Here is a 27,907-nt window from a genome sequence, read left to right on the forward strand (position 1 = left end):
AAAGTACTGTCAGACTCATTTGTAATAGGCTGTCAAATAAAAAAGTTAACATTGGCCGTTGATTACATCATTTTTGTTACATGGTGGGGTCACGAAAAAAAATGTGATATCAAAATGGGGTCGTGGGTCAAAAAAGTTTGGGATCCCCTGACTTAAGGTAGAACTTAGTGCACCTTATCAAAACACTTTCACAGTCCAATACAGTGTAAAACATAGCTACTCCATCTGCTCACTCCCTCTCTCTCTCTCTCCCCCCTTTCTCTCTCTCTCCTGTCAGATCATCTCTGCAGCCCAGACGCTGGCCCTGCACCCATCCAGTAAGATTGCCAAGGAGAACCTGGATGTGTTCTGTGAGGCCTGGGAGTCCCAGCTCTGCGACATGGCCGTGCTGCTAAGGGAGATCAACGACGTGTTCGAGGGCCGCCGAGGTGGGGCTGCCAGTGGTAGGAGAAGGGGAGAGGGATGGGTGTGTGTTATGGGCAGTCACAGGAGAGGGTTGTCGTAGGACAGCTCCGTGGTTATTTTTACTCTCTGTCTCTCGCTGAGCTGTGGTAATCTAAAATGTATTGATCCTATTCATAGACAGTTAAATCTCTATAACCGTAGTTGTTTGTATTATCTGACACAATCTCTATCAGGGAGGGGATGTCAGATTAAAGCGCCATCAGCAGGATACCTCTCATTGAGTTGGAGATACAAACCGTTCTGTTACAGCCTGATAGCCAGTGCGTGTCCCAGCGTGGTGATACCAGACATTTCTCAGAGCTCTCTCCCAGCACGCAGCGTGATTCCTATCATCCGTAACCTCTGTGGCGTGTCACGGTGCCAGTATTTATGGGCTACGATCCCAATGACAAGCAGCGAGAGAGAGACGACGTCCCCCTACTAAACCAATTGAATAGAGGAGGAATAGGGATAAATCTCCCTCACTGGGGGAAGTTTAACGATGAAGTTCACACTGTGCCCTCGAGTCATGGCTCTCACATAGTAAAAGTGTGCTGGTATGGGTGTGTGTTTATCTGTGTATGTGTGTGTGTCTACCTTTCTGTTTGTGTTTGTGTGTGTGCTCGCGCTTGTGGAGGGGGTGTGGTACTCAAGCGACACAGACAGGCCCTCCAAAAAGCTGCCTGTACTTTTATGTGAAGTAATGCTCCTTGAACATGTTAGTGATGTTTATCACACCCTCACCACCCCTGGAAATTCTACTGAAATGTCCCTTTATTCCGAACTTAGAGAGTGAGTTGATTGGTTGCACTCCATTTGAAGTCTGATAAATGATCTGTTGTGGATAATCAACTGTAGTATAATAGAGAATGTGTTAGGGATAATCAACTGTAGTATAATAGAGGATGTGTTAGGGATAATCAACTGTAGTATAATAGAGGATGTGTTAGGGATAATCAACTCTAAGTATGAGTAGAGGATGTGTTAGGGATAATCAACTGTAGTATGATAGAGGATGTGTTAGGGATAATCAACTGTAGTATGATAGAGGATGTGTTAGGGATAATCAACTGTAGTATGATAGAGATGTGTTAGGATAATGAACTGTAGAATAATAGAGGAGTGTGTTAGGGTAATCAACTGTAGTATAATAGAGGATGTTGTTAGGGATAATCAACTGTAGTATGATAGAGGATGTGTTATGGATAATCAACTGTGGTATAAAGAGGATGTGTTAGGGAAAATCACTGTATAAAATAGAGGATGTGTTAGGGTATAATCACTGTAGTATAATAGAGGTGTGTTAGGGATAATCACTTGTAGTATAATAGAGGATGTGTTAGGGGTAATCAACTGTAGTATGATAGGAGATGTGTTAGGGAATAATCAACTGTAGTATAATAGAGGATGTGTTAGGAAATCAAATTGTAGTATAATAGAGGATGTGTTAGGGATAATCAACTGTAGTATAATAGAGGATGTGTTAGGGATAATCAACTGTAGTATGATAGAGGATGTGTTAGGGATAATCAACTGTAGTATGATAGAGGATGTGTTAGGGATAATCAACTGTAGTATATAGAGGATGTGTGTAGGGATAATCAACTGTAGTATAATAGAGGATGTGTTAGGGATAATCAACTGTAGTATATATAGAGGATATGTTAGGGATAATCAACTGTAGTATGATAGAGGATGTGTTAGGGATAATCAACTGTAGTAATGAATATGAGGTGTGTTAGGGAAATCAACTGTAGTATTATGATGTGTTAGGGATAATCAACTGTAGTATAATAGAGGATGGTGTTAGGGATAATCAACTGTAGTATGATAGAGTATGTGTTAGGGATAATCAACTGTAGTATGATAGAGATGTGTTAGGGATATCAACTGTAGTATGATAGAGGATGTGTTAGGATAATCAACTGTAGTATGATAGAGGATGTGTTAGGGATAATCAACTGTAGTATAGATAGAGGATGTGTTAGGGATAATCAACTGTAGTATAATAGAGGATGTGTTAGGGATAATCAACTGTAGTATAATAGAGGATGTGTTAGGGATAATAAACTGTAGTATAATAGAGGATGTGTTAGGGATAATCAACTGTAGTATATATAGAGGATTGTTAGGGATAATCAACTGTAGTATATATAGAGGATGTGGTTAGGGAATAATCAACTGTAGTATAATAGAGGATGTGTTAGGGATAATCACTGTAGTATAATAGAGGATGTGTAGGGATAATCAACTGTAGTATAATAGAGGATGTGTTAGGGAATATCAACTGTAGTATAATAGAGGATGTGTTAGGGATAATCAACTGTAGTATAATAGAGGATGTGTTAGGGATAATCAACTGTAGTATAATAGAGGATTTAGGGAAATCAACTGTAGTATGATAGAGGATGTGTTAGGGATATCAACTGTAGTATGATAGAGGATGTGTTAGGGAAAATCAACTGTAGTATAATAGAGGATGTTGTGTAGGGATAATCAATCCTGTAGTATGATAGAGGATGTGTTAGGGATTAATCAACTGTAGTATGATAGAGGATGTGTTAGGGATAATCAACTGTATATGAATAGAGGATGGTTAGGGATAATCAACTTGTAGTATGATAGAGGATGTGTTAGGGAAAATCAACTGTAGTATGAAAAGAATGTGTTAGGGAAAATCAACTGAATCCCTCCCTTTTAGTGTCATTTCATGGGTTGGCGTGGGGCATTTCAAAAGGTACACAATACTTTCACTGGAAAATTATTTTTACCAAACTTACCTTGTGACCAATGCCCAAAATATGACTTAAATGTTTTTATTTCCTCAAAATACTTTCTTTCTTTCTGATTAATTACAGGTGATAAGAGAGCCTACGTGTCGCTTCCCAGACCAGTGAGTATCAGAATATACAATGTTATGACTGGTGGATATTTCTTATTTCCTTTTATTCTATCATTTCCTCTTTTAATATCACTCATCCTGTCAAAACTTTTCTCCCGCCAGAAACATTCAGCCAACCTGAAGACGGTGAAGGCAGTCAAGCTAGATGCAGAGGTATAACTTAATCATCAATTACACAATACACCTCACATAGCTGTGTCCCAATACACCTCACATAGGCTGTGTCCCAATACACCTCACATAGGCTGTGTCCCAGTGGTACTCTATTCCCCCAGGTGCCCTGGTCAAAAGAAGTGCACTATATGGGGGATAGGGTGCCATTTGGGACGCATCCATTACCTCTACTTTCTCACCCTGACAGGTGAATTAATTCTGTAGGAAATGAATAACTGTTCAAACACACTATTGGGGAATTATGCCGATATTGCAGGAACCATGGTCTGCTCGATTTTAGCAGGACTCTGTCAGTCATGACTGGGCATGCAGGGTCGAGAGTGTTTTATGAGTAACTTAGTACACAAAATGATAATCAATAATTGGAAATGATTAGGAAATATAATGGCTGATTGATAATGCCTGACATTTAGAGGTGAAGAGCAGAACTGAGTTTATATTCAAACTGAAAATGCACGATTATGAATGATCATGAATCACTAACACAGATGATAATGAATGAATGATGATATCTACTTATTGCTGATGGACCACACAATATTGCCTGACCTTATACCTAAGCAGCCAGGGCAGGTTTCCCAAAAGCATCTTTAGGTGAAGTTCATTGTTAGAGCCTTCGTAGGAGCATCGTTAAATCTCTGAGCTGTTTCCAAAAGTGAGTGTGTGCATGTTATTACTGAAGTTGCACTTGAAAAGGCTTGTTAATTAACGACTGCCTCAGACCACTAGTAGAACAGCTAAGTGCGTCGTTAGATGCTTTTCTTGCCCTTCCGCGTCACTTTATACACAGATCTCTGCTAAATACAAAATCAAGATGTTTATTTGTCTTTCTGTGACCGCCGATAACTTCAGAACGAATGTGACTACAAATATAAAGTTGCCAAAGTCTAGGCGAAGGATATAGGATGCTTCAAATGAAAACCGAGATGACTGTATTAACAGATACATACAGTATAGGCTACATAGATGACTGTATTAACAGATACATACAGTATAGGCTACATAGATGACTGTGAATGTAACAAGATACCATACAGTATAGGCTACATAGATGACTGTATTAACAGATACATACAGTATAGGCTACATAGATGACTGTATTAACAGATACATACAGTATAGGCTACATAGACTTATATATTTTAATCATATTGAATTCAGTTTCTTGTTCATTCAATTGAGTTTTATTATTTAGCTATTTGTACGCTGGTGTTTGTAATTTTTGCCTCAATATATTTCAGAATGTATAACAACATGTGCGCAATGATGTTATAAATCGTGATTTAGTGCATTATTATTGGGTAAGCATTAGAATAAGCCGCCTCAATATTTGTAGCCGTAGGTGATAATATCTCTTAGGAGCTGATCCGTCGTCTGTATTGTGGAATAATTCTAATATTAATTAAGGTAAGATTTGAAAGGGAGAACGCTGATCTGAGAGCAGCGCTGTCTTTCTTTCGATCCTATCAGTATCGACTCATGACTCAACGACTCACTTAACAAACGTTGTCTCGGCGTGGCGTTTTGGGAAACGCATGCTTCATCTTCGGCCGTTGTAGGAATGAGGCATCGTTAAAACACTCGTAAGCCTACAGTGCCAGTCAAAAGTTTGAACACACCTACTCATTCAAGGTTTTTTCTTTATTTTGACTATTTTCTACATTGTAGAATAATAGTGAAGACATCAAAACTATGAAATAACACATATGGAATCATGTAGTAACCAAGATAGTGTTAAACAAATCAAAATATATTTTATATTTGAGATTCTTCAAAGGAGCCACCCTTTGCTTTGATGACAGCTTTGCACACTCTTGGAATCTCTCAACCAGCTTCATGAGGAATGCTTTTCCAACAGTCTTGAAGAAGTTCCCACATATGCTGAGCACTTTTTGGCTGCTTATCCTTCAGTCTGCGGCTCAACTTATCCCAAACCATCTCAATTGGGTTGAGGTCGGTGATTGTGGAGGCCAGGTCATCTGATGCAGCACTCCATCACTCTACTTGGTCAAATAGCCCTTACACAGCCTGGAGGTGTGTTTTGGGTCATTGTCCTGTTGAAAAACAACTGATAGACCCACTAAGCTCAAACCAGATGGGATTGTGTATCGCTGCAGAAAGCTGTTGTAGCCATGCTGGTTAAGTGTGCCTTGAATTCTAAATACATCACTGACAGTGTCACCAGCAAAGCACCATCACACCTCCTCCTCCATGCTTCACGGTGGGAACCACAAATGCGGAAATCATCCGCTCACCTACTCTGTCTCACAAAGACACAGCGGTCTAATGTTCATTGCTCGTGTTTCTTGGCACAAGCAAGTCTCTTCATATTGGTGTCCTTTAGTAGAGGTTTCTTTGCAGCAATTCGACCATGAAGGCCTGCAAAGACTGTTCAGTGAGTCTCCACTGAACAGTTGAGGTTGAGCTGTGTCTGTTACTTGAACTCTGTGAAGCATTTATTTGGGCTGCAATCTGAACCTATCCTCTGCAGCAGAGGTAACTCTGGGTCTTCCTTTCCTGTGGCGGTCCTCATGAGAGACAGTTTCATCATAACGCGTGATGGTTTTTGCGACTGCACTTGAAAAAAGTTTCAACGTTTTTGACATTTTCAAGATTGACTGACCTTCATGTCTTAAAGTAATGATGGACTGTCATTTCTCTTTACTTATTTGAGCTGTTCTTGCCATAATATGGACTCGGTCTTTTACCAAATAGGACTATCTTCTGTATACCACCCCTACCTTGTCACAAGGCACAACTGTTAACTGAAATGCATTCCAGGTGGCTACCTCATGAAGCTGGTTGAGAGAATGCCAAGAGTGTGCAAAGCTGTCATCAAGGCACAGGGTGGCTACTTTGAAAAATCTCCAATATAAAATATATTTTGATTTGTTTAAAAAAAAATTGGTTACTACATAATTCCATGTATTATTTCATGGTTTTGAAGTCTTCACTATTATTCTACAATGGAGAAAATAGTCAAAATAAAGAAAAACCCTGGAATGAGAAGGTGTGTCCAAACGTTTGACTGGTACTGTGTGTTCCATCACTATCGGGAAACTGAGTCCTACTTTGTTCAGTACTTTCGGATGGGATTATTAACTATTAACAAATAAGGGATCCGTTATCTTTCTTTCTTCAGGAGCAGAGCACCATAGCCAAGTTGGGTCTAGAGCTGCGTCTTCTGACTTCAGACGTGGACACGGAGGTGGAGAAGTGGGAGGACCAGGAGCATGACATCGTCCGCCAGGGCCAGAGCTTGTCCAGCATGGCCTACTCCATGCACCTCTTCACCAGGTAGACCGTCTGTCTGTCTGTCTGTCTGCCTGTCTGTCTGGTTGCTTTTGTGTGACAGAAGATTGCAACTCCTTTTACAGCAAGGTACTTTGCACCAGCCAGGTACTTTGCACCAGCCATGTATTGGCCATCAACCAAGTATTGACCACCAGCCAGGTATTGACCACCAGCCAGGTATTGACCACCAGCCAGGTATTGACCACTAGCCAGGTATTGACCACTAGCCAGGTATTGACCACCAGCCAGGTATTGACCACCAGCCAGGTATAGACCACCAGCCAGGTATTGCCACTACCAGGTTATTGACACCAGCCAGGTATTGACCACAGCCAGATATTGACCACCAGCCAGTATTGACCACCAGCCAGGTATTGAACCACCAGCCAGGTATTGATCACCAGCCAGATATTGACCACCAGCCAGGTATTGACCACCAGCCAGGTATTGACCACCAGCCAGGTATTGACCACCAGCCAGGTATTGACCACCTCTGTATGGATATAGAAGTAGAGGACACAGATGCCATCACAAATCTTGTTGATATGATGTGCATAGTCAATATACACTACATGGCCAAAAGTATGTGGATTTGGCTATTTCAGCCAGACCGTTCAGGCAGGTGTATAAAATCAAGCACATAGCCATGCAATCTCCATAGACAAACATTGGCCGTAGAATGGCCCGTACTGAAGAGCTCAGTGGCTTTCCACTTGGCACTTGGCAACTTGGCATCATAGGATGCCACCATTCCAACAAGTCAGTTAGTCAAATACTGTATGTACCCTGCTAGAGCTGCCTCGGTCAACTGTAAGTGCTATTATTGTGAAGTGGAAACGTCTAGGAGCAATAACGTCTAGGATCAACAACGGCTCACAGAACGGGAGTGCTGAAGTGCGTTGCGCGTAAAAAATCGTCTGTCCTCGGAAGCAACGTCGCACAATAACTGTTCATCGGGAGCTTCTTGAAATGGGTTTCCATGGCCAAACAGCCGCATACAAGCCTAAGATCACCATACGCAATGCCAAGCGTCGGCTGGAGTGGTGTAAAACTCGCCGCCATTGGACTCTGGAGCTGTGGAAACGCGTTCTCTGGAGTGATGAATGACACTTCACCATCTGGAAGTTCGACGGACGAATCTGGGTTTGGCGGATGCCAGGAAAACGCTACCTGCCCCAATGCATAGTGGCAACTGTTAAGTGTTGTTGGAGGAGGAATAATGGTCTGGGGCAGGCTATGGATGACAATGCCCCCGTGCACAAAGTGAGGTTCATACAGAAATGGTTTGTTGAGATTGGTGTGGAAGAACTTGACTGGCCTGCACACAACTAAATCGAACACCTTTGGGATGAATTGGAACGCCGACCTGAGCCAGGCCTAATCGCACAACATCAGTGCCCGACCTCACTAATGCTCTTGTTGCTGAATGGAAGTCCAGTGGAAAGCCTTCCCAGAAGAGTGGAGGCTGTTATAGCAGCAATGGGGGGGACCAACTCCATATAATGCCCATGATTTTGGAATGAGATGTTCAACGAGCAGGTATCCACATACTTTTGGCCATGTAGTGTGCTTTATCAGTTGTTATCATCAGGTAATATATAATTCACTCTGTTCCATTTTTCGTTCATTTCCTGTATCGATTGTGTAGGGGGGAGGGCCTACTGAAGACAACCACGGAACTTTTCCATCAGGCTGAGGTAAAGTACTGTACATGCCCCCTGTCCTCCACTCCACTCATCCCTCTCCTCTCTCTTCATCCTCATCTACTTCGTACAGGGCTTTAATTGAATCTGTCCCAGGTGCCATTAAGGACAACCACGTCCCTGGGAGAAGACAGAATCAATACTGTATTAAAAGGCGCAAGACAATAATTTGTCTGTGGTAACGAGAGGATGAATAGAGGAGTAGAGTGCCCCGGCCTGCACTTAATATAGAGAGGCAGAGAGAGAGGCAGGGAGAGAGGCAGAGAGAGAGAGGCAGAGAGAGAGAGGCAGAGAGAGAGATGTGGGCGAGAGAGAGAGAGGCCAGAGAGAGAGAGGAGAGAGAGGCACGAAAGAGAGGAAACAGGACGAGAGAGGAGAGGAGAGAAGGCAGAGATGAAGACGGGCAGAGAGAGAGGGCAGAGAGAGAGACAGGGCAGATGCGTGAATGATGAGAAGAAGAGTGAGAGATGGCAGAGAGAGAGAGGAAGAGAGCAGAGCAGAGAGAGGAGAGGAGCAGTCAGCAGAGATAGAGGCGAGCGAGGAGAGGAGAGAGGGCAGCAGAGAGAGAGTGGAGAGAGGAGAGGCAAGAGAGAGTGGCAGAGGGTGGTCAGAGAGAGTGCAGAAGAGAAGAGATGGTGGAGAGAGATGACGAGAAAAGTATGAGTTGGCAACTTACTTTATAACTCTACCTTCCACACAGCAAATGTAACCTGCAATTTGCGTTTGGCTGCTTCACTGATTGCGCTGATTGGAAATGCACCTTTTGAATTTGAAAACCAACAGTGTGTTCTGCGTCTTGTTCACATCCTTCCCGGCTTCACTTACCATACAGATCCAATTGCAGTTAATTGGCACAGGTAACTTGGCTGCTAGATTTTTGCCAGGACAGTGTCTCAGACATGTTTGACCAGTGCAAGTGACGTCATGCTCTGTTGACTTCTCGTTCCCATTTTTCTTTTTTTCTGCAGGTGCTTTCTGAGGGGGACTCCAGCTGTGTTCTTCCACTACACACTTTCTCCATCCAGGTACACATGCACGCACGCAACCACACAAAAAACACACAGGCTCCGAGAATCGCTTCTACCCCTAAGCCATAAGACTGCTAAATAGCCAGTCAGCTAATAGTCAATGAATGGTACCCGAACTGCACTGACTCTGTCTTGCTTGACCCTACGCACTCTCACTAGACTTTATATACACACCGTATACACACTCAGTCACACATCACTACATTGACACGCCCACACAAAACCCACACACATTCACATACACTACATACGGACAAAACACGAACACAACACAAACACACATTCTTACACATTACACACACACATGCACACACTCACTTTTAGACTTGTCATTTGCTGCCTGCTACTCTGTTCTTTATTTTACTCTTAATATTATCTTATCCTGATGTCTAGTCACTTTACCTGCCTTCATGTACATATCTACCTCAAATACCTTTATATCTATCCTGATGTCTAGCCTTTGCCTTCATGTACATATCTACCTCAAATACTATTTATTATCTATCCTGATGCTAGTCACTTTACCCTGCGCTTCATGTACATATCTACCTCAAATACCTTATTATTATCTATCCTGATGCCTAGTCACTTTACCCTGCCTTCATGTACATATCTACCTCAAATACCTTATTATTATCTATCTGATGCCTAGTCACTTTACCCTGCCTTCATGTACATATTACCTCAAATACCTTATTATTATCTATCCTGATGCCTAGTCCTTTACCCTGCCTTCATGTACATATCTACCTCAAATACCTTATTATTATCTATCCTGATGCCTAGTCACTTTACCCTGCCTTTATGTACATATCTACCTCAAATACCTTATTGTTATCTATCCTGATGCCTAGTCACTTTACCCTGCCTTTATGTACATATCTACCTCAAATACCTTATTATTATCTATCCTGATGCCTAGTCACTTTACCCTGCCTTTATGTACATATCTACCTCAAGTTCCTCGTACCTCTGCACATTGATCTGGTACTGGTACTCCCTGTATATACTGAACCAAAATATAAACGCAACATGCAACAATTTCAGAGATTTTACTGAGTTACAGTTCATATAAGAAAATCAGTCAATTGAAATCTATGGATTTCACATGACTGGGAATACAGATATGGATATGTTGGTCACAGATACCTTACAAAAAAGGTAGGGGTGTGGATCAGAAAACCAGCCTGTATCTGTTGTGACCACCATTTTCCCCATGCACTGTGAAACATCTCCTTCGCATAGATTTAATCAGTCTCTTGATTGTGGCCTGTGGAATGTTGTCCCCCTCCTCTTCATTGGCTGTGCGAAGTTGATGGATATTTGCAGAAACTGGAACATGTTGTCGTACACATCGATCCAGAGCATCACAAACATGCTGAATGGGTGACATGTCTGAATATGTAGGCCATGGAAGAACTGGGATATTATCAATTTCCAGGAATTGTGTAGAGATCCTTGTGACATGAAGCTGCACATTATCATGCCATCATGGGGCACTCTGTTCACAACATTGACATCAGCAAACCGCTTGCCCACACAACGCCATACACGCTGCCCGGTACAGTTGAAACCGGGATTCATCCATGAAGAGCACACTTCTCCAGCGGCCCGTTGGCCATCGAAGGTGAGCCGAACTGTAGTCAGGTCAAGACCCTGGTGAGGATAACGAGCATGCAGATGAGCTTCCCTGAGACCGTTTCTGACAGTTTGTGCAGAAATTCTTTGGTTGTGCTAACCCACAGTTTAATCAGCTGTTCGGGTGGCTGGTCTCAGACGATCCCGTAGGTGAAGAAGCCAGTTGTGGAGGTCCTGGGCTGGCGTGGTTACACGGGGTCTGCGGTTGTGAGGCCGGTTGGATGTACTGCCAAATTCTCTAAAACGACATTTGAGGCGGCTTATGGTAGAGAAATTAACATTAAATTATCTGGAAACAGCTCTGGTGGATATTCCTGCAGTCAGCATGACAATTGCATCTGACTGCAGCAATCTGTGGCATTGTGTGACAAAGCTGCACATTTTAGAGTGGCCTTTTATTATCCCCAGCACAAGGTGCATCTGTGTAATGATCATGAGGTTTAATCAGCTTATAATATGCCACACCTGTCAGGTGGATGGATTATCTTGGCAAAGGATAAGTGCTCACTAACAGGGATGTAAACACATTTTTACACAATTTGAGAGAAATAAGCTTTTTGTGCATTTTTGGGATCTTTTATTTCAGCTCATGAAACTTGGGATCAACACATGTTGCGTTTATATTTTTGTTCTGTGTACCTCCATTCTTGCAAGTTATTTTATTGCTTGTGTTACTATTTCCTCTTATGTTACTCTGCTTCGTTGGGAAGGGCTTGTAAACAAGCATTTCACAGTCAAGTCTACAGCAGTTGTATTCAGCACGTGACAAATAACATTTGATTTGATTCTCCACCCAGGTAGCCTACTGCATGACCGTAAATCACATACACAGGGCAGGAAATTAATCCTGTTAACCAGTTTCAGTTTCCTCTGTACTCAAATCAAAGAAACAAGTTAGTATGCCTCCCTCTCTCCAAAGTGCCCAGGTCCTGGAGTTTAATTAAATGCCCCCCTCTGACAGACATTAATGACTGCCATCCGTCTCTGGGGAAAGTGGCAATGTGGTTATCAGCATTGGCTAACCCTGTTCTCTGGAGAGGGCACCCAAACACTAATACACACACGCACACACGTGTGCAGGCAAATGTGCATATGCACACACACGCAGGCACACACACACACACACACACACAAACTACTAATACATAATCAACACATCCAGCACTTCAGCTCAGCAGCATTTGATTAATTACTTCAAACAAACATTGGCTAATCGATTCCCCACCACTCTGGAATGAAGCAGGCTTGTGCAGCTGCACAAGTTATTTATGCTAATTAGCCTTAACGTTTTCAATTGAAACACTTTTATTAGTATTATTACCAGAGGATGTGAATGGTACTACAGAGATCTATTCTAATGTACGATAATATCATTCACTTTTTTTGGCCCAAATGAGAGACTTTAGGCACTGTTAGATTTGAATACATCTACTCCATCCTAACCTCCTATACCTTTGCTGTGCTCCCTTTTTTATTTTATGATCACATTTTCACTTTTATTTTTCTAAAACTACATTTCATTTTTGGTGATCACATTTGTACTTTTATTTTCATATAACTTAACGTCTTTATTTTGTCATCAGATTTTGACTTGTGTTTTGACTAAATATTTCTCTCCTGATCCCTGTTCAACAGCTGATGGATGAAGAGAAGGTGGCAGTGCTGTCGGAGATGGAGAAGCTTATGGGCTTATGTCAGCAGCTGCAGATGGGGGTGAGGACGCCGGTACAGGGCAAGACTGCCACCTTCCAGAAGGTACTATTATTGATATACTAGCTGTACATAATATGTTGAACTATGGTGTTGTTGTCAATGACTGGATTTGTTTTTGTAATGAAATCCACTTTTATTTAAGTTCTATGTTACACTAGTCCACAAAGGATTAGTTTATTAATTAGATTTGTCATACAGAATACAATACAAATATTGCCAGGAGAGCACATGACTATAAATATGGTTCTACCATGTTGAAATAAACCATTGTCCAAAATCTAGCTTGCCTACTACTCACTTAAACTGCAGACTGTGTATACTAATTGTACTACATACTGTTTAGAACGTACTGTTTAGTAAAAAACAAATGTGGTAAGCAACAAATATCAGCATACAAGGCCCATCCTGCAGAGAATGCATCATCTAATGCTCAATCTAAGCTTGATGCCCTCAATCTCACACAAATTATCAATGAACCCACCAGGTACAACCTCAAATCCGTAAACACAGGCACCCTCATAGATATCATCCTTACCAACATGCCCTCCAAATACACCTCTGCTGTTTTCATCTCAGAGATCACTGCCTCATTGCCTGCATCCGTAATGGGTCTGCGGTCAAACGACCACCCCTAATCACTGTCAAACGCTCCCTAAAACACTTCAGTGTAGTTGACCTGGCCCGGGTATCCTGGAAGGATATTGACCTCATCCCGTCAGTAGAGGATGCCTGGTTATTCTTTAAAAGTGCCTTCCTCGCCATCTTAAATAAGCATGCCCCATTCAAAAAATTTAGAACCAGGAACAGATATAGCCCTTGGTTCTCTCCAGACCTGACTGCCCTTGACCAGCCCAAAAACATCCTGTGGCGTTCTGCATTAGCATCGAACAGCCCCCGTGATATGCAACTTTTCAGGGAAGTTAGGAACAAATATACACAGGCAGTTAGGAAAGCTAAGGCTAGCTTTTTCAAGCAGAAATGTGCATCCTGTAGCACAAACTCAAAAAAGTTCTGGGACACTGTAAATTCCATGGAGAATAAGAGCACCTCCTCCCAGCTGCCCACTGCACTTAGGCTAGGAAACACTGTCACCACAGATAAATCCACTATAATTGAGAATTTCAATAAGYATTTTTCTACAGCTGGCCATGCTTTCCACCTGGCTACCCCTACCCCGGTCAACAGCCCTGCGCTCCCCACAGCAACTCGCCCAAACCTCCCCCACTTCTCCTTCACCCAAATCCAGATAGCTGATGTTCTGAAAGAGCTGCAAAATCTGGACCCCTACAAATCAGCCGGGCTAGACAATCTGGACCCTCTCTTTCTAAAATGATCTGCCGAAATTGTTGCAACCCCTATTACTAGCCTGTTCAACCTCTCTTTCGTATCGTCTGAGATTCCCATAGATTGGAAAGCTGCCGCGGTCATCCCCCTCTTCAAAGGGGGAGACACTCTAGACCCAAACTGCTACAGACCTATATCTATTCTACCTTGCCTTTCTAAGGTCTTCGAAAGCCAAGTTAACAAACAGATTACCGAACATTTCGAATCCCACCGTACCTTCTCTGCTATGCAATCTGGTTTCAGAGCTGGTCATAGGTGAACCTCAGCCACGCTCAAGGTCCTAAACGATATCATAACCGCCATCGATAAGAGACATTACTGTGCAGCCGTATTCATCGACCTGGCGAAGGCTTTCGACTCTGTCAATCACAACATTCTTATTGGCAGACTCAACAGCCTTGGTTTCTCAAATGATTGCCTCGCCTGGTTCATCAACTACTTCTCTGATAGAGTTCAGTGTGTCAAATCGGAGGGCCTGTTGTCTGGACCTCTGGCAGTCTCGAAGGGGGTGCCACAGGGTTCAATTCTCGGGCCGATTCTCTTCTCTGTATACATCAATGATGATGTCGCTCTTGCTGCTGGTGATTCTTTGATCCACCTCTACGCAGACGACACCATTCTGTATACCTCTGGCCCTTCTTTGGACACTGTGTTAACTAACCTCCAGACGAGCTTCAATGCCATACAACTCTCCTTCCGTGGCCTCCAACTGCTCTTAAATGCAAGTAAAACTAAATGCATGCTCTTCAACCGATCGCTCCTGCCCGCCCGTCCAGCATCACTACTCTGGACGGTTCTGACTTAGAATATGTGGACAACTACAAATACCTAGGTATCTGGTTAGACTGTAAACTCTCCGTCCAGACTCACATTAAACATCTCCAATCCAAAATTAAATCTAGAATCGGATTCCTATTTCGCAACAAAGCATCCTTCACTCATGCTGCCAAACATACCCTCGTAAAACTGACCAGCGATGTCATTTTCAAAATAGCCTCCAACACAATACTCAACAAATTGGATGCAGTCTATCACAGTGCCATCCGTTTTGTCACCAAAGCACCCTATACTACCCACCACTGCGACATGTATGCTCTCGTTGGCTGGCCCTCACTTCATACTCGTCGCCAAACCCACTGGCTCCAGGTCATCTATAAGTCTCTGCTAGGTAAAGCCCCGCCTTATCTCAGCTCACTGGTCACCATAGCAGCACCCACCCGTAGCACGGGCGCCAGCAGGTATATCTCACTGGTCACCCCCAAAGCCAATTCTTCCTTTGGCCGCCTCTCCTTCTAGTTCTCTGCTGCCAATGACTGGAACGAACTGCAAAAATCACTGAAGCTGGAGACTCTTACCTCCCTCACTAACTTTAAGCACCAGCTGTCAGAGCAGCTCGCAGATCATTGCACCTGTACATAGCTCATCTATAAATAGCCCATCCAATCTACCTCATCCCCATACTGTATTTATTTACTTATTTATCTTGCTCCTTTTTACCCCAGTATCTCTACTTGCACATTCATCTTCTGCACATTCTGCCATTCCAGTGTTTAATTGCTATATTGTAATTACTTTGCCACCATGGCCTATTTATTGCCTTACCTCCCTTATCCTACCTCATTTGCACATGCTGTATATAGATTTTTCTACTGTATTTTTGATTGTATGTTTGTTTACTCCATGTGTAACTCTGTGTTGTTGTATGTGTCAACCTGCTTTGCTTTATCTTGGCCAGGTCGCAGTTGTAAATGAGATCTTGTTCTCAACTAGCCTACCTGGTTAAATAAAGGTGAAATAAATAAATAAAAAATTGCGTTGATTCCCGCCATTCGTTCATTTTGGTACAGCGCGTCCCCTCAGCTGATTATCAGCTGTTGTCAGACACACGTGTCTCAAAATACAGTACGACATCCTGGCATTTAAAGCGTACAAAATGTTCTAAATTGCACATACTATAAAACGAACTCTTTCACATAACTAAAATGCTTAATATTTACAACGCAAGTATGGGTATTCAGACATGGCCATGGTTATAGGTAGCGTGAGAGAAACCGGCACTGAAAAGAAACCGGCAAAGGAGTATTGATGAACTGCAATGAAAAGAGACAGTCAACCCATTCTTAATACAGCATTGGCAGCATTGGGCAAACATTTGTTACTGTTTTACAGACAGAGGTCAATCATAAAAACATTATTGTAAAATTAAACCCTATAATGACACTGAGCTTAATGAACCTCTTAAAATCTGTTGGACAGTGATGAACTGACACGGGTCACCTTGTACTAATGGGAAAGGTTACAATCACGATGAGAGAATAGAGAATAACATGGTGTACATCCCAAATGGCATCCTATTCCCTATATAGGGCCCATAGGATTCTGGTCAAAAGTAGTGCATTATGTTGGGAATAGGGTGCCATTTGGAACACAACCATTGGGCTTCTCAGATTAATGTGAATCTGTTAGATAGGCATTGGCTTTCCCCTCAAGTTGTCATTAGCTAGACAGATCGGTCCTCTCTGTCCGTCACAAGGGAATTAAGGGTGTTTTAATCAGGCAAAAGTCATTGCTGAAAAGTATTTTTAAATGGAGCAGGAGATGGTGGTTGTGTGTGTTTGGTGTGTCTAGTGTTGGTTTAGAAACACTCTGTAGTGTTGGTTTAGAAACACTCTGTAGTGAGAGGTTTAGAAACACTGTAGTGTTGGTTTAGAAACACTCTGTAGTGTTGGTTTAGAAACACTCTGTAGTGAGAGGTTTAGAAACACTCTGTAGTGTTGGTTTAGAAACACCCTGTAGTGTTTGGTTAGAAAACACTCTGTAGTGGGAGAGGTTTATGAAACACTCTGTAGTGTTGGTTTGACATACTCTGTAGTGAGAGGTTTTAGCACACTCTTGTAGTGTTGGTTTAGAACACTCTGTGGTTGGTTTAGAACACTCTGTAGTGAGAGGTTTTAAGAAAACCCTCTGTAGTGAGAGGTTTAGAAACACTCTGTAATGAGAGGTTTTAGAAACCCTCGTAGTGTTGGTTTAGAACCAACTCTGTAGTGTTGTTTAGAAACACTCTGTAGTGAGCAGGTTTTAGAAACACTCTGTAGTGTAGGTTTTAGAAACACTCTTGTAGTGTTGGTTTAGAAAATCTCTGTTAGTGTTGGTTTTAGAAACACTCTGTAGTGTTGTTTTAGATAACACTGTTGTATGTGTTTTAGAACACTCTGTAGTGAGAGGTTTATGAAACGGGCTCTCCTGTATGTCGACTTGCGTCACTTACGAAACACCCCCTGTAGTTTGTTTAGAAACACTTCTGGTAGATGGTGTGTTTTCTTGGTTATAAAGAAACACCCTTAAATCACTGTAGCATGTTTGGTAAGTTAAGGAAACTTTTATCTAAACATCCGGTAGTAGTTCACGGTTTTAGCAAACACTCGAGTGTATGTTCATTAAAACCGAATGTACTAGCATATATAGAGAAGCTAGCTCTTCGGTCTCTAGACTCAAGCATGTATGTATCGGTTATAGAAACACGTCTGTATTGTGTCTGGTTTAGAAACACTCTGTAGACATGTTGGTTTAGAATTCACTCTGTTAGTTGCGTTGGTTTGAGAATATCATTTTCTGTAGTCGCGTCTCTGCGTCTTTAAACCACCTTCCACAGTCGTCTTTCTTCGCTAGTCGCAAGACAACGTGACAGGAGTGTTGGGAGTATAACATCTCTTGTAAAGTAGCGCTCCTCCCTTACGAGTTATGATGGAAACTTACTCTGTAGTTCGCTTGGTCTTTAGAAACCAATTGTAGTGCTTGGTTATTAAGAAAGTCTGCTGTATGTTGGGTAGGTTTTAGTTAAACACTCTGTAGTGATTGGTTCTAGATAACACCCACTGTACGTGTTTAGAGATTTACGAGAAAGCACTGCTTTTGTGTAGAATCCTGCGCTACTACAGGATGTAGATGAAACACCTGTAAGTGTTCGTTATTAGAAAAAACAACTTACTGTAAGGTGGTTGGTGGCTTTTCTAACGACTTACTCTGTACGTGTGTGTTTTCATGAGTTCTCATTGAGTGTTTTATATTGAAAAACCTCTCACCAATACAGAGCTTCTTGGTATGTTCTGAGAAGAGCTTTATCTCAAGTAACACGAATGGGTCTGGTAGTCGCTATAGACCAAGCTATTAGACAGACAGTGTCTTGTTAGCTGAGTTGGCTTTACGAAACACTCTGTAGTGTTGGAGTTTAGAAACACTCTGTATGTGTTAGGTTTTAGAAACACCTCTGATAGTGTGGTTTAAGAAACACTCTGGTAGTGTTGGTTTAGAAACACTCTGTAGTGTGTAGGTTTAGAAACACTCTGTAGTGTTGGTTTAGAAAACACTGCTGTAGTTGATTACACCTGTGTTTTAGAAACACTCTCTGTAGTGTTAGGTATTAGAATGACTTTCTATAGATAACCTTAGTACGGTGTTGCATTAGAGAGACTACTCTCGTAGTGTTGGTTAGAAAACACTCTGTAGTGTTGGTTTAGAATTTGCTACTCTGTAGTGAGAGGTTTGAAACCTAGTAAACATCTCTTAACCCTGTAGTGTTGGTCTTTAGTTAGAAACACTCTGTAGCTGGTTGGTTTACGACATCGTCTTAGTTCTTAGTGCTAGTCGCGCGTTTAGACACACGCACTCGTTAGTTCACTGTTAGAAACCACTCTGTAGTGAGGGTTTTAGAAACACTCTGTAGTGTTGGTTTAGAAACACTCTGTAGTGGTTGGTTTAGAAAACACTCTGTAGTGTTGGTTTTGAAACACTCTGTAGTGTTGGTTTAGAAACACTCTGTAGTGAGAGGTTTAGAAACACTCTGTAGTGTGGTTTAGAAACACTCTGTAGTGTTGGTTTAGAAACACTCTGTAGTGAGAGGTTTAGAAACACTCTGTAGTGAGAGGTTTAGAAACCTCTGTAGTGTTGGTTTAGAACACTCTGTAGTGTTGTTTAGAAACACTCTGTAGTGTTGGTTTAGAAACACTCTGTAGTGTTGGTTTAGAAACACTCTGTAGTGTTGGTTTAGAAACACTCTGTAGTGTTGGTTTAGAAACACTCTGTAGTGTTGGTTTAGAAACACTCTGTAGTGTTGGTTTAGAAACACTCTGTAGTGAGAGTTAGAAACACTCTGTAGTGTTGGTTTAGAAACACTCTGTAGTGAGAGGTTTAGAAACACTCTGTAGTGTTGGTTTAGAAACACTCTGTAGTGTTGGTTTAGAAACACTCTGTAGTGTTGGTTTAGAAACACTCTGTAGTGTTGGTTTAGAAACACTCTGTAGTGTTGGTTTGAAACACTCTGTAGTGAGAGGTTTAGAAACACTCTGTAGTGTTGGTTTAGAAACACTCTGTAGTGTTGGTTTAGAAACACTCTGTAGTGTTGGTTTAGAAACACTCTGTAGTGAGAGGTTTAGAAACACTCTGTAGTGTTGGTTTAGAAACACTCTGTAGTGTTGGTTTAGAAACACTCTGTAGTGTTGGTTTAGAAACACTCTGTAGTGAGAGGTTTAGAAACACTCTGTAGTGAGAGGTTTAGAAACACTCTGTAGTGTTGGTTTAGAAACACTCTGTAGTTTGGTTTAGAAACACTCTGTAGTGTTGGTTTAGAAACACTCTGTAGTGTTGGTTTAGAAACACTCTGTAGTGTTGGTTTAGAAACACTCTGTAGTGTTGTTTAGAAACACTCTGTAGTGTTGGTTTAGAACACTCTGTAGTGGAGTTAGAAACACTCTGTAGTGTTGGTTTAGAAACACTCTGTAGTGAGAGGTTTAGAAACACTCTGTAGTGTGGGTTTAGAAACACTCTGTAGTGTTGGTTTAGAAACACTCTGTAGTGTTGGTTTAGAACACTCTGTAGTGTTGGTTTAGAAACACTCTGTAGTGTTGGTTTAGAAACACTCTGTAGTGTTGTTTAGAACACTCTGTAGTGTTGGTTTGGAAACACTCTGTAGTGAGAGGTTTAGAAACACTCTGTAGTGTTGGTTTAGAAACACTCTGTGTGTTGGTTTAGAAACACTCTGTAGTGTTGGTTTAGAAACACTCTGTATGGTTGGTTTAGAAACACTCTGTAGTGTTGGTTTAGAAACACTCTGTAGTGAGAGGTTTAGAAACACTCTGTAGTGTTGGTTTAGAACACTCTGTAGTGTTGGTTTAGAACACTCTGTAGTGTTGGTTTAGAAACACACTGTAGTGTTGGTTTAGAACACTCTGTAGTGTTGGTTTAGAAACACTCTGTAGTGTTGGTTTAGAAACACTCTGTAGTGTTGGTTTAGAAACACTCTGTAGTGTTGGTTTAGAAACACTCTGTAGTGTTGTTTGAACACCCTGTAGTGTTGGTTTAGAAACACTCTGTAGTGAGAGGTTTAGAACACTCTGTAGTGTTGGTTTAGAAACACTCTGTAGTGTTGGTTTAGAAACACTCTGTAGTGTTGGTTTAGAAACACCCTGTAGTGTTGGTTTAGAACACTCTGTAGTGAGAGGTTTAGAAACACTCTGTAGTGTTGGTTTAGAAAACTCTGTAGTGTTGGTTTAGAAACACTCTGGTAGTGTTGGTTTAGAAACACTCTGTAGTGTTGGTTTAGAAACACTCTGTAGTGAGAGGTTTAGAAACACTCTGTAGTGTTGGTTTAGAAACACCTGTAGTGTTTGGTTTAGAAACACTCTGTAGTGTTGGTTTAGAAACACTCTGTAGTGAGAGGTTTAGAAACACTCTGTAGTGTTGGTTTAGAAACACTCTGTAGTGTTGGTTAAGAAACACACTGTAGTGTTGTTTAGAAACACTCTGTAGTGAGAGGTTTAGAAACACTCTGTAGTGTTGGTTTAGAAACACTCTGTAGTGTTGGTTTAGAAACACTCTGTAGTGTTGGTTTAGAACACTCTGTAGTGAGAGGTTTAGAGACATTCTGTAGTGTTGGTTTAGAAACACTCTGTAGTGTTGGTTTAGAAACACTCTGTAGTGTTGGTTTAGAAACACTGTAGTGTTGGTTTAGAAACACTCTGTAGTGTTGGTTTAGAAAACTCTGTAGTGTTTTGGTTTAGAAACACTCTGTAGTGTTGGTTTAGAAACACTCTGTAGTGTTGGTTTAGAAACACTCTGTAGTGTTGGTTTAGAAACACTCTGTAGTGAGACAACTTAGATGGTAATTATTAGATTCTTACTAGTGTCCCATGTATACATCAGCTTTCCCATGTATACATACCATTATTTGTTTTACCATTATCTGTATCTTTATGTTGTAATCATAATTATTACATTCTATCAGACCACCATCCTTGACATGTTTTTGAAATCTTTCTCTGTCTGTCTCTAGGTGGATTCCTCCATTCAGAACACTAGAGCCATCATTACTGTGGTGATCTACCTGCTGCCAGTCTGTAACAAGATTGTCAGAAAGGTGAGAGGTCACAGTTGACATCAGCTCATCTACCAAGTGGTTCAAGTGCACCCTCTTACCAATGTTTACTGGGGTTTGAGTACACTTTTTTTTAAGTACAGATGAATATATCAATGGTGGTCATTTTCCAATGTTTTATTACTCTACCTTATCCTGTGTCTGTGTCTCCAGTATAAGTCAGAGAGAAGCAATCTGGGTTCTCCACAAAGCTGGAGGGACAGGCAGTCGTCCACGGCCGTCAAAGACGACGTGCTCAACGGCAAGAACAGCAACGGCTTCGGGGTCAAATCCCTGGAGCAGCATATGGCCAACCTCACCTTCCTGGAGAGCAAGTAGTCCAGTCCAGCGACCTTTGATCCCTAACCTGTATCACCTATCAGAGTTGGAGCGTACCATTGTCGACCACCAGGGGGCGACATACATGAAACCTCACTCACGCAGACATAATAGCAGTGGACCCACCCCACTCACACGTGCCTCTGTCAGTGTAATCAGCCCATTCGCTTTGTGGTGTAACTGTTACCTGTAGCACATCTCAGCCAAATACAGCAGATGTATGAACAAATATAAAAAATATATGCTGTAATGAAATCCATCGCCAGTGCATGATGCCATCACCTGACAGGTCTTTTAATCTCCTTTTATCAATCCCTGTGATTTGGGCTGTTAAACCAGCTTTCTGATTGCCTGGTCCCAGATCAGTTTTGGCTGTCTTATCAACTTCTATGGCCATTGTCATGAGGAGTTGGCAGGACAGCCCAAACAGACCTGGTAGCAGACCCGCTTTCTGCTGTTTCTCTCACTGTTGTACGCCAACCAAATCCCATCATGGTTTAGTAATTATTGAGTGAAATCAATGCTCTCACTTTGATGCCAAATAAGAGAGTAAATGGATGGTTTAATCAGGGTATTATGACACTTGGCTTGCTAATAGACTGAAACATAAGGCTCATATTATTGCTCCATTTCAGCAGAGGCGGAGACAATTTTATCTAATTGACTTTCTACTGTCTTTAGAGTATTGAATCACATTCAGTGTTTGTGGTATACTGTTTTATGCATTTTTCAGAAGACATCTAAAAGATTGCTGGCCTACTAGCGCATGAGTCAAATCAACTGTGGTTTTGTAGCTGTTCCTTATGAAGTGTACTTGTAATTAAGGGTATGTCCCAAATGGCACCCTATTCAGTGCACTACTTTTGACCAGCGCCCATAGGTCTCTGGTCAAAAGTAGTGCACCTGGTTTCGCAAAATATTTTGGCCCGCGACCCCATTTTGGTCAGAATTTTGAAAAAATTTATGTAATCAATGTCTGTTTACTTTTTTAATTGGGGCAATGACAGTATTACAAATCAGTCTGACACTACTTTTGACAGTATTTCAATCTAAAGTATGGTTTGAAGTGACGGAAATGCATCAGAAAGGTATTGGGAAGTTCAGAAGATTATCAGGCAATCATTTTGTAAGATCTTCTGTGTAGAGAAGAACATGATGTTATTTTTCCTCCGGTCTGATTTAGTGCCTGTTCTAATTAGTTCTGTGTGGCTTGTGGGCATTGTAGGTGTTCCTGAGAGTCTTATCTTTCAGTGATGGGGTCATAATATTTTATAGCTTAAACCATTCAAAAGACTGAGACACATTTGTAGGAAGAAAACAGAAACCTTATTATAACTGCATCTAGTGGCTACTGGAGATTACTGATGTGACCCCTGTTCTATGAACCAAGTGCAATTTCTTCTTTTTTTCAGTTTCTCTCGTGACCCCTAGTTTGGAAAACACTGGAAAAGGGTGTCATTTGGGACACAGGCTAAGACTGCCTTGTGGGCTATTGTGTATTACAGTGTATTATTATGGTACTTGAAGCATAGATATATACAGGTAACTGCCAAAATAAAGGAAACACTTGAGTAAATGACAGATACAAAGTATATTGAAAGCAGGTGCCTCCACACAGGTGTGGTTCCTGAGTTAATAAAGTAATTAACTTCCCATCATGCTTAGGGTCATGTATAAAAACACCCAGTTGCCCTGTATTTTGGCTACCATGGCTAGAAGAGATCTGTGACTTTGAAAGAGGGGTCTCAAAGGAGCACAGGGGGTTTAAAGGGTGTGTGTGTCTCATTCACCAGATCTCAACCCAATTGAACACTTATGGGAGATTCTGGAGCGACGCCACCATCAACAAAACACAAAATGATGGAATTTCTAGTGGAAGAATGGTGTCGCATCCCTCCAATAGAGTTCCAGACACTTGTAGAATCTATACCAAGGTGAATTGAAGCTGTTCTGGCAGCTGGTGGTGGCCCATTAAGACACTATGTTGGCGTTTCCTTTATTTTGGCAGTTACCTGTAGCTATAGCCACTGAGGTGACGATTCTGGTACTACTAAACCTGAATGGTTAGTGTGAAGACTGCATAACCATATAAAGCTTTAGAGTTGATTGTGTATGGCTGTAGCTAATGTCATCTTCTGTTGAGTAAAGAAACCACAGATGTGCAGAAACAGATGTACTTTTAGACCATCTATCCTTTTGACAGTTGAATGATTGATAAACAGAACACAAATCTAAATAAACATTATTTTTCTTAAAACAGGTTTGATTGTGTCATTTATTAAGGTATGTACAGTACACAAAAAATACATATTTATCTAACAGAACAAAAATGTGGGCTTGTTTGGTACATACTGACATAATGGAAATATCTTAGACTTCCTCCTTTGAAAATAAATGTCACGTTCCATCAACGATCATAATAAAGAGCAAAACATTTCAAAAAGGTATCTAATAAAACTTAACTGGCTCTGAATTTATTCATGTTACATCAAAGCAAACAAAACAGTATTTGCCCTGGACTGCCTACAGGTAAGGTAGAGGCTAGAGAACTTAAAAGGCACAGTGCATTACCTCCAGCACCCCAGATATCTGCACTGTCATCCACCACAGGCATAAGTCCATATCTGGACAGGGGTATGCACTATGCTGTGATGTAAGTACCTAGGTCTGGCTGGGCCTGAGACGAGGGACCCCCTCCAACAGAGCTGCCCCAGGAAAGGTCACTCCAGCTGGGCTGAGGAGAGTGTGAGGAGTCCCTGTGACCTCATTCCTAAGCATGGCTCTGGCTGTGGCTCTGGCTGTGGCTCTGGCTGGGTGCTTCTGGTCCGTTTAGAGACAACGCTCTCGTACTCCTCTCTGCTAAGGAGACCATTAGTGACCGTCTTGCTCTCCTCTATTTTAGGGAGGATGACCGCAATGTATCCCTCAGTGGAAGGCTGGTCAAATACACATGAAAGACAGGTAGGACAGTTAGCCATGTTAATGGTAATGTGATTTACCATCTCAATGGGGTATATGTAAATGGGGAACATTAGATTGACCAAAAATGTGTTTTAACTGGTATGAAGCTTATGGAAATGTTCCTCACCTTTCCCAGTAAAAGTTCTGGTCTTTCAAGAATATCCTCATTGACCTCCAATAGCCGACCCCTTATGCAGCTGAAAAGATGAACCAGGATTATATTTCAGGCTAATTTAAAAAGACCTGAGTAGTGAATGGCACTAACCATAAAGGGTAGATTATCTCCAGAGGTGAAAATCCTAATACAAGAGCAGCAAAGGTTGTAATCACCTGTAAATGGTGTACTCCACACCATCTGTACATGTTATTCTACACAAAGGAGCGAACTCTGTGAGGAACTGTCCTCCCTGGAAATGAAGAAGACACGTGTTAGTTTGACAGTCACAAGACAGAAAATCAAAGGATGTCAGTACCATAGTATATGTAATAGTAGTGTAAAATATAATAATAACCCTAATACGCCAGAGTATCCTTACGGCAGGTAGCCTCGCCGTTAAGAGCTTTGGGCCAGTAACCGAAAGGTCGCTGGTTCAAATCCTGAAGCAGACTAGGTGAAAAGTCTGTGCCCTTGCTCAAGGCACTTCACCCAAATTTCTTCTGTAAGTTGCAGTGTCTGCTAAATGACTAAAATGTAACAATATACTAGACTATATTAACAACAACAAAAATCACTTAAGTTTTAGCAGTACATACCAATGATTTGTTTTGATGCCACCACACCTCCATCTTGGCAGTCCCACACCATTGTAAAAAATATTTAACTATAGAAATGCATTTACTAATGTCTACATTTGTTTTTAGTAGTGCTGAGCGATTAACTGAAAAGTAGGTTCAATTATTTGAATTCCATTTCTTTAATTTTTTTATGTGATCTCAATGCTCACATTTCAGTTACTCTAGAGATAAATCAGATCCAGCCTGAACTGTGAGATGTAATAGGGAGTTGTAGTTTCCAACAGGCCAATATTAGCGCATATAACTTGGTAATTAACTACAATACCCATAATCCATTGTGCATCTACTTGTCCGGCCTGCTACATTAGGTTAGTGTGCTGCAGCCTGGAGAGAAGAATGGCAATTGTAAGGGGAATATAAAGAGCAGCTGTTGCTTCGCAAGGTATCTCTACCTGAGAACACATGATCTAAGTGAATGACAGTTGGTATTCAGCAGTCATAAAAGTATGCATTATTACCTTTGAAGAACTACTAAAATTGTGATTTTGTCAGGCAGCAGCTCTATAGAGATGAGATGACTTGGAATGAAATAATGTCATGAAATAAAAAATCTTATATACACAACTTAAATATTTTAAAGTAATGTGAATAAATTATGGTTAATAAGTGATAAGCAGTTAATTGTTAGTTAATTGTTTTATTCTGTATTGTTACAGCATTCAACCTAAATAATCGAAACCGAACCGACCTCAAGATGGACTAATCGCTCAGCACTTTTTTGGGGCCATGTTTATTCTATTGCATACTTTTAAATTATATTACAGTAGGTGAGCTAAACATAAAAAAAAATGCTAAATTAAAGTGTATATTAAAACATATTCTTTAAAGTATTTTTTTATGGTACTAATGTTACCCTCCCCACTACAATTTTTTATTTTTATTAAATAGCCTACATGTAACTTTGTCCTTGAAACATTTTAATGAAATATGGAGGACTACTTTTCTGAGGAGTGCCAATATGGCCAACCCATTGCTTCAAAGCCTCTCCATGGCCAAAACATAGCATCAGCAAAGCAGGATTTATAAACATCATTGGTACATACTCTCTTTGACTTCCCAGACACTCTGTTATGCAGGCGACTGCAGCCAGCGCTGATCTGATAGTTGATGCTCTTGATTGACCTGCCGTTCTGAAGGATAGGGTGACTCTCTGCCAGGGTGATGACACAGATTCTGTCAAAAGAGATCCACAGGAACACATTTGCGCCATGTTTAAATTTACAGAAAATAAATCATGTTGTCTGTGGAGGTAGCAAAGCAGGAACAACATCGGGAGTGTTGTGTCCCAAAGCAACGCGTTGATGAGCTGCAGTTTTGTTTAAGAGCTGCACTTTGGCAATTTTAAGTAGGAAATGAACACATTATCTTAGCCAGCTACCTGTTTGAATGCTGAAGAACGCACTGGTCTTCACAATCCTTGCCCTTGATATCTAAGCACAAAGAAGAATACATCGTTCGTTACAACTTTATTCATTCATAAAAAAATAAGCCAGTGGTCCGCAACCATGGACAAGGAGGGATACGGGTTTGGGGGTTTTGGGACCAGCCAGTTCTTAAAGAAATTAGTCCACTGCCAATTCTATGAAAATACATCGCAAAATCTGTCAGGCTAGTTACCATAACCAAAGCCAAAACACACGTGTTGGTCTCATGTCGACACCCAGTGTCAGTGGTCAACACTGGTAACGTTAGCTAAAATATGTCTAGTTATCTAATAAGTTACCTGTTTTATACCATCGAGTGTAATACCGATCGATGACAGAGGGTGCCTTATTATGCTCCATGTCTTCCATTGATACAAGTACTAAAGGGCATTAGCTAGCTAGCTAAATAAAAGACAAATGTTTGACAGATAAATGTACAAATGCTTCGATTTCGTGACGGAGTGTAAACACTGTTACACACTTCGGGTCCGTCCCTTTCAAAAATCCGGAAGACTTTCAAATTGAAATTCCAAACGTTCCGAGAACCTTTTAATCCGTTATGAAATGACTTGATGTCAACCAAAGATTTATATATATACCCAGGGTTGGGTAGGCTGCTTTCTAAATGTAATCCGCTACAATTACTAGTTACCTGTCCAAAATTGTAATCAGTAAAGTAACTTTGGGGTTACCCAAACTCAGTAACGTAATCGGATTACTTTCAGTTTCTTTTATATTAC

The 27,907-nt window shown here is 41.3% G+C and overlaps 1 protein-coding gene and 1 pseudogene across 1 annotated transcript; one reads left to right on the forward strand and one right to left on the reverse strand.

Moving 5' to 3' along the window:
* The window catches only part of LOC111954784 (alpha-catulin-like), a 115,145-nt pseudogene extending 90,961 nt beyond the window's left edge, over positions 1 to 24,184 (forward strand).
* Positions 24,185 to 24,244: 60 nt separating this feature from the next.
* abitram (actin binding transcription modulator) lies at positions 24,245 to 27,660 on the reverse strand. The gene is made up of 6 exons (XM_023975541.2): positions 27,467 to 27,660; positions 27,122 to 27,173; positions 26,787 to 26,916; positions 25,279 to 25,355; positions 25,076 to 25,145; positions 24,245 to 24,923 (listed from the first exon to the last, which is right to left on the reverse strand). The coding sequence occupies exons 1-6, from the start codon at positions 27,534 to 27,536 to the stop codon at positions 24,708 to 24,710; spliced, it is 615 nt and encodes a 204-aa protein (XP_023831309.1). The 5' UTR covers positions 27,537 to 27,660; the 3' UTR covers positions 24,245 to 24,707.
* Between the last annotated feature and the right edge of the window lie 247 nt (positions 27,661 to 27,907).

The sequence above is a fragment of the Salvelinus sp. IW2-2015 genome, linkage group LG30, assembly GCF_002910315.2.
Source record: "Salvelinus sp. IW2-2015 linkage group LG30, ASM291031v2, whole genome shotgun sequence".
NCBI classification, from domain to species: Eukaryota; Metazoa; Chordata; class Actinopteri; order Salmoniformes; family Salmonidae; genus Salvelinus; species Salvelinus sp. IW2-2015.

Excerpts from the sequence above, each read along its gene's own strand:
- abitram (XM_023975541.2), bottom strand. The coding sequence starts at position 27,536 with ATGGAAGACATGGAGCATAATAAGGCACCCTCTGTCATCGATCGGTAT. Across the intron at positions 26,917-27,121 it reads GTTCTTCAGCATTCAAACAG|AATCTGTGTCATCACCCTGG; the intron begins GTAGCTGGCTAA and ends CTCTTTTGACAG. Across the intron at positions 24,924-25,075 it reads CAGAACTTTTACTGGGAAAG|CCTTCCACTGAGGGATACAT; the intron begins GTGAGGAACATT and ends GTATTTGACCAG.